At 44.3% G+C, this 6,264-nt stretch overlaps 1 protein-coding gene across 4 annotated transcripts in view; it reads left to right on the top strand.

The window, feature by feature from the left end:
* LOC118402554 (paired box protein Pax-3-like) overlaps positions 1-2,972 on the top strand; it is a 36,564-nt gene extending 33,592 nt beyond the window's left edge. For all 4 annotated transcript variants that reach the window (XM_052477040.1, XM_052477041.1, XM_052477042.1 and 1 more), the window contains exons 8-9: positions 39-311; positions 1,513-2,972. In XM_052477040.1, coding sequence (XP_052333000.1) covers positions 39-311; positions 1,513-1,530 — 291 coding nt within the window. In that variant the 3' untranslated portion in view covers positions 1,531-2,972. The remainder of the gene's footprint in view (positions 1-38; positions 312-1,512) is intronic.
* Positions 2,973-6,264: the final 3,292 nt, after the last annotated feature.

Raw genomic sequence — 6,264 nt, forward strand, 5'->3', positions numbered from 1 at the left:
ATCCATTCCATTCTAACCTCTCTCCTCGGTCTCTCCAGGTGATGGGGCTGTTGAACCCGGGAGGAGTGCCCCACCAGCCTAGCCACCAGAGTGACTTTGCCCTCTCTCCCCTGACTGGTGGGATGGAGCCCGGGGGTGGTATGGCGGCCAGCTGCCACGGCTCTCAGCGGGGCCTGGAGGGTCTGCCAGGCCTGACCAGCATGCCCACCCTGCCCAACTCCCAGTCCTACTGCCCTCCCACCTACAGTTCTCCAGCCTACGCTATGGACCACCACCCCTCATACCAGTACGGACAGTATGGACAGAGCAAGGTGGGTCATGGGAGTTTTATGTGCAATGATATTCTAGTCATGTGGTTGTTGGTAATGTTTTTTTAAAGGTATTTGTGTATTTAGTTATTTGTATCCCTTTTTTTTATTTGAATGCAATTGATTGTAAGTTATTCTGAAGAGAAAATTCTGCTTAAATGCCTGTATAAAAGACACATTAGATTAGCATTAGAGGTATACTAACTCCATTCATTTCTATATACCGGTATATAGCCTCCTATGATTAAAGACCATACTCAAGGTTTAGGTTTTCAGAATCATAACCCACGTTAATTGCAAAGGCCAACATGATGAGTGAGCCTCTTGAATCACGCTCTCAAATCAGGCTGTGACATTACATGTATGTCAGAGGCACGGCTAGTAGTCCAGAGGGCACTTCGGTTTACATTACTATTACCTTCAAGCACTTACCCACGCCATATATCCACGTGGCCCGATACAGAGGTATGTCAGTGGGGCCTCCCCCATAACCATCAGGCTGTGACCTTCCACGACCCGTGTGATGAGCTGGACCACCAAACCCTCCGCTCACTCACCTAGCCATGTAATGACCCCTGGGTAACAAAGATACCTCCCCAAATCAAATGGGCGGCTTCCCCAAAACATGTTTGACAGGCGGGGGGGGGGGGTAGTAGAGTTAGTGGGGTGGGGGTGAGGTACACTGCCACATGTTGAGTAGTGTATACTGGCCCATCAGTGGCGGCATCTTGATGTCATTAATTTGGCTCGGGACCTGTGTGCAGGCAGCTCGCAGGGGTAGGGGGTTGGTAAGAGAGGGGTGGGTGGAAGGTGGGTTTGAGAGGGGGCTTTTTTAACGGGGAGCGAAATGGCCTCTGGCAGGCGGGGATTAGAACCATGTGTTTCTGTGCAGGTCAGATGCAGTCTGAGTTGTTGTTGATCACTGGAGCAGAGCCACAGCCAGGACCAACGCAGCAAGGGCACGCAGTACAGTACAGCCCAGCCACAGGGAAAAGCCCCAGATCTGCCTCACACTCCTTGCCTCTCTTTAACTCCCTCAACCCCTCCCTTCTCTCCACCTCTCACTGCTCTCATCCCTCTCACCCACTATTTACCTCCTTACTCATCAGGCATGATGTTTCCCTGACACAGGAGGTAGAGAGTGACATGAAACCCAATGGAGAACAGTTCCAACCCTTCCCCTCTCTCTCTCCTTTTCTCTCAGGTGCCTTTCATTATCTGAAGCCCCACCATGGCCAGGAGTGGATGAGATCTCTGGTCAACCCGACAGTCAACTCTGGAGCACTCCCCTTTCCTCTCTTCTTCCCCCCTCTGCCTTCTCCCCACCCAGCCCCCGAGGAGAAGGGACAACCCAGAGAGATGGAGGGAAGGGGGTTGTTTTGGGGATTCGGGGATGTGAGGGGGAGGGTTGACTCAATGGGATAATCAGGACCAAAGGGGAAGCCCTCTCTAGTTACCTGGCACTCGCCCCGCTCGCGCTTCACTTCATGCTCCGAAAACCAAGCACGCCTCGCTCTCCATGCTTGACGAGAAAAATAAATGGAGAGAAGGAGAAGAAGAGGATAAAAAAAAGAGTGAATTAAACCCCAACAAAAAAACACATTCACTCATTCAACACTCTGCCTTTGATTTGTAATAAGTGGCAGAGAGTGGGAGAGGACTGGGTAAACAGTTTTCCTTCCACGGATGTGCTTTCAGGGTATATTGTGATGAAGGGAGGAAAATGAGGTTTTAGGGCACAATCCCGAGGCATAAGGATGATGTATGGACCTGCAATAGGCACACCGCTCACACAGCCACAATGCTCTAAGTAAAGGCACTCACAATGTCTTAGGGAAATACTGCGTGCTGAGACTTTGTATTATTTGATCTGATTTGGGGAAATGAAATGTGTTCTATCAGGAGAAGAAAAACTGCCATCAATTTGATTTGTAAAAATGACTCTAAGCATATGTACTGTAGGTCTGGACAGTGAAGGTCTGGACAGTCTTTCAGCCAACTAGGATGATAGAGAGAGAGAAATATACTGGAGTAGATGGAAGCTGCTTGCAACCCAAAGAAGTGCAATACATTCAAACCTCAGACGAAATGAATTGACACATCCATGTATAAAAAATCTCCTCAATTAACTGACTACATCCTTTTTGTAATCCATATTGTTTTGAGCAAAAACAATGGTAGCTGGGTTGCACGGATCACTTTGAAGCGAGAATCATCCTAACACAAGATCTGTGCACGTACAGGTAGCTTGGACTTTTGCATAAACCTTGCATTGATTTCAATGGGAGATTTGAGAAGAAATCGGAGTAGGACCAGGGCCTATATTCAGAAAGTATCTCAGAGTAGGAGTACTGATCTAGGATCAGGTCCCTCCTGTCCATATAATCATATTAGTTATGATCAAAACCGCATTCCTACTCCGATACAATTTGTGAATACAGGCCCAGGCTACCAGTCACAGTCCAATCAAGTGTAAATTGGACCTGGTAAAACATACCACTCTCATTCATTTAGTATTTATTCAGACCACCTCTTCTCTGTTAGTAGTAAATCAAACCTTTCTTTTTCTGCCTTTGTTTCTTTTGTATACATATATCATTTTCATTTATGACTGCATAAGATGATTTGTGTTTTAATATGTCTCGTGTCAAATGCAGCACTATTTACTATTTATAATAAAATATATAAAAATGTGTACAGGCTGAAGTGTTTTCATTTATTTCAAACCAATGTGTGTCTGTCTTTTCCATACCGTCTATGGGCTTTACAATTTTGATTATGTACTGAAAAATGTCAGTACAGATATTAGCTAACTACGAGTTATGATAAGATATGTACTAGTTCTGAATTTGGGTAAATGTCATTGATGAGATTACTGAGAACAGATTACTTGCCCATTCAGGACCTCTACATTTAGGTACATCTGATTTAGGTACCCTGTGGTGTTCTTCAATCCTGGTCCCAGGGACCCAAAGTGGTTCACATTTCTGTTTTTGCCCTCGCACTACACACCTGATTCAAATCATCAAAGCTTGATGATGAGTTGATCATTTCAATCAGCCCTTTAGGTCCCCAGGACCAATGTTAAGAAACACTGAGATGCTGTAACTGTATTAAACAAAGGGAACTCAAGCCAACAGAGCAATGACTCAGACAAGACAAGATGGCAATGTCCCAAGTGACCATCCACTGCCTTTCTTTACCGAAATTCAGAATTGAGTTCTTCATTCAGGACTTCCACTCTTTCATTCATATTTCAAGTATCCATATTATATACAGTTTTTCCTGCAATAAGACATGTTTTCTTTCCAAGAAAAATAAGTGGAACAATCTGCCACCCACTCACTCCATTCCTATATATATACACACACACACACACACACACACACACACACACACACACACACACACACACACACACACACACACACACACACACACACACACACACACACACACACACACACACACACACACACACACACACACACACCTTGAGGCTCCAGTCTATTGAAAAAGAATCGACTTTCTATCAAAACAAAACACATTTCTTTGAAGACCTCTAGGATCTAAAAAAAGCGAATTGAGCATAGAACATGTTTTATTGTGGTCTAAGAACAAGCATTCTCTATGACTGATGACGGACAGTCGGTCGGTGCCTCTCATCCACTCATGTTCTCTCTCCCTGCAGCACAGTGGCTCCCTAACACTTTAAAGGCACATTGGCTCATTCATAAATATATTCCCTTTCATAAACACCGCTTTCGGACAAATTCCTCCTCCCCGGGGGACCCTTCACACCCGTAATGAGTAAAACAGAGCACCCTGTAAACGATCTAAACACAACACCACAGACACACTGGGACATTAGTCACTGCCACTGTCTCTCTAGGATTCAGACTGGGGTTCAGACTGCGTTCACGTCCCAAATGGCACCCTATTCCCTAGATTGTGCACTAAAAGGGGCTCTGGTCAAAAGTAGTGCACTATCTAGGACATAGGGCACCATTTGGGGCACACATGGGGTTCAGAGGGCAAAACGTTCCGATCCTAGCGCCCTGGCAGAAAGAAAAACACTCAGCCAGTTGTCTGACACTTCACAAGTTATGGATATCGGTGTTTTTATCACTCTCTCATTCTCCTCATCTTCTTTCGTTCTTTCTTTCTGTCTCTCTGACGGGGGGATCCAGGGATCAGGTGTATGCAGCTGGCAGTGTCACTCATTTTATATGGTGTGTGTGTGTGTGTGTGTCCATGTATAAGTTCATACATCTTCCTGTGTGTGTGCATGTTTTCCTACATTGTGTGTGTTTATTTTCAATAGTGTGTATGGTTGCGTGTTAATGTTTACTTGTGTGTCCAAGCTCGAACGTTAACGTTGACAGATCAAGGCGAGATACCATTCCACTGTTTTCTTAGTCCTTCTGCAAACTCTTTTTACAAGTGCTTAACTTGTTGAACACAATGGAAGTAGGAGCCAAAGGCCTCCTCTGAAGCAGAGTGTCACTCAAGCAGCCACACACTGGAGACAACTTAACCCCTGACCTCAACACTCTTTGAAATGTGTAGAGTACTTGACCGGAGCTGACAACAACGCCAGTCTCCTGCAGCCTCCCGGCCCTCCAATAGAAAGTGAAGGAAGTGGAGGAGGTGTTTCAGAAGAGAGGGAGGGAGATAGAAAGGGAGGGAGGAGTGAATAATCATTGATTTTAGAGAAAGATAGAGCGGGAAGAGGGAGAAAGAGAAAAATAAGCTTTGATCAATGTTTTGGGTAAAGCAAAAAGTTAAAAAGGATACATTGATATTGCATGACTTTTCTGCATGGTGTGTGTATGCTATTTTAGCCTAGTGACATTTATCAGTATGACATTTCAACCATGTTTATATCATAATTGATAGACTGAACTCTCTCTGATATTTTGCCCGGAGGAACTTTGCCCTGTAGCTGCCATAGTCTTTTACTGGTAAGGGTGGTAAGTGGAATTAATCTCAGCAATGCCTCTTAATCCAGTGTCAGAGAGCTGCCAGGTTAGGAACAACATTCCTTTCCCAATGCAGCTGTGTCGTCACTTCACACTCTATCTCTCCATTTACCCCTTCTCTTAGTTTCCCTCTGCACATCTTTCTCCACAGTCTTCCTCTCTCTAGGACTCTTTCTTCATCGTCTCTCATTCCACCATTGGATACTTTTGATACCATTTTTATTTTATCCTCTCCCTACATCTCTATTTCCCTACATCTCTATTTCCCTACATCTCTATTTCCCTACATCTCTATTTCCCTACATCTCTATTTCCCTACATCTCTATTTCCCTCTCATCTCTATTTCCCTACATCTCTATTTCCCTCTCATCTCTATTTCCCTACATCTCTATTTCCCTCTCATCTCTATTTCCCTACATCTCTATTTCCCTCTCATCTCTATTTCCCTCTCATCTCTATTTCCCTACATCTCTATTTCCCTCTCATCTCTATTTCCCTACATCTCTATTTCCCTCTCATCTCTATTTCCCTCTCATCTCTATTTCCCTACATCTCTATTTCCCTCTCATCTCTATTTCCCTACATCTCTATTTCCCTCTCATCTCTATTTCCCTACATCTCTATTTCCCTACATCTCTATTTCCCTACATCTCTATTTCCCTACATCTCTATTTCCCTCTCATCTCTATTTCCCTACATCTCTATTTCCCTCTCATCTCTATTTCCCTACATCTCTATTTCCCTCTCATCTCTATTTCCCTCTCATCTCTATTTCCCTCTCATCTCTATTTCCCTACATCTCTATTTCCCTCTCATCTCTATTTCCCTACATCTCTATTTCCCTCTCATCTCTATTTCCTACATCTCTATTTCCCTCTCATCTCTATTTCCCTCTCATCTCTATTTCCCTACATCTCTATTTCCTCTCATCTCTATTTCCCTCTCATCTCTATTTCCCTACATCTCTATTTCC

Source organism: Oncorhynchus keta, chromosome 23, assembly GCF_023373465.1.
Source record: "Oncorhynchus keta strain PuntledgeMale-10-30-2019 chromosome 23, Oket_V2, whole genome shotgun sequence".
Taxonomy (NCBI): Eukaryota; Metazoa; Chordata; class Actinopteri; order Salmoniformes; family Salmonidae; genus Oncorhynchus; species Oncorhynchus keta.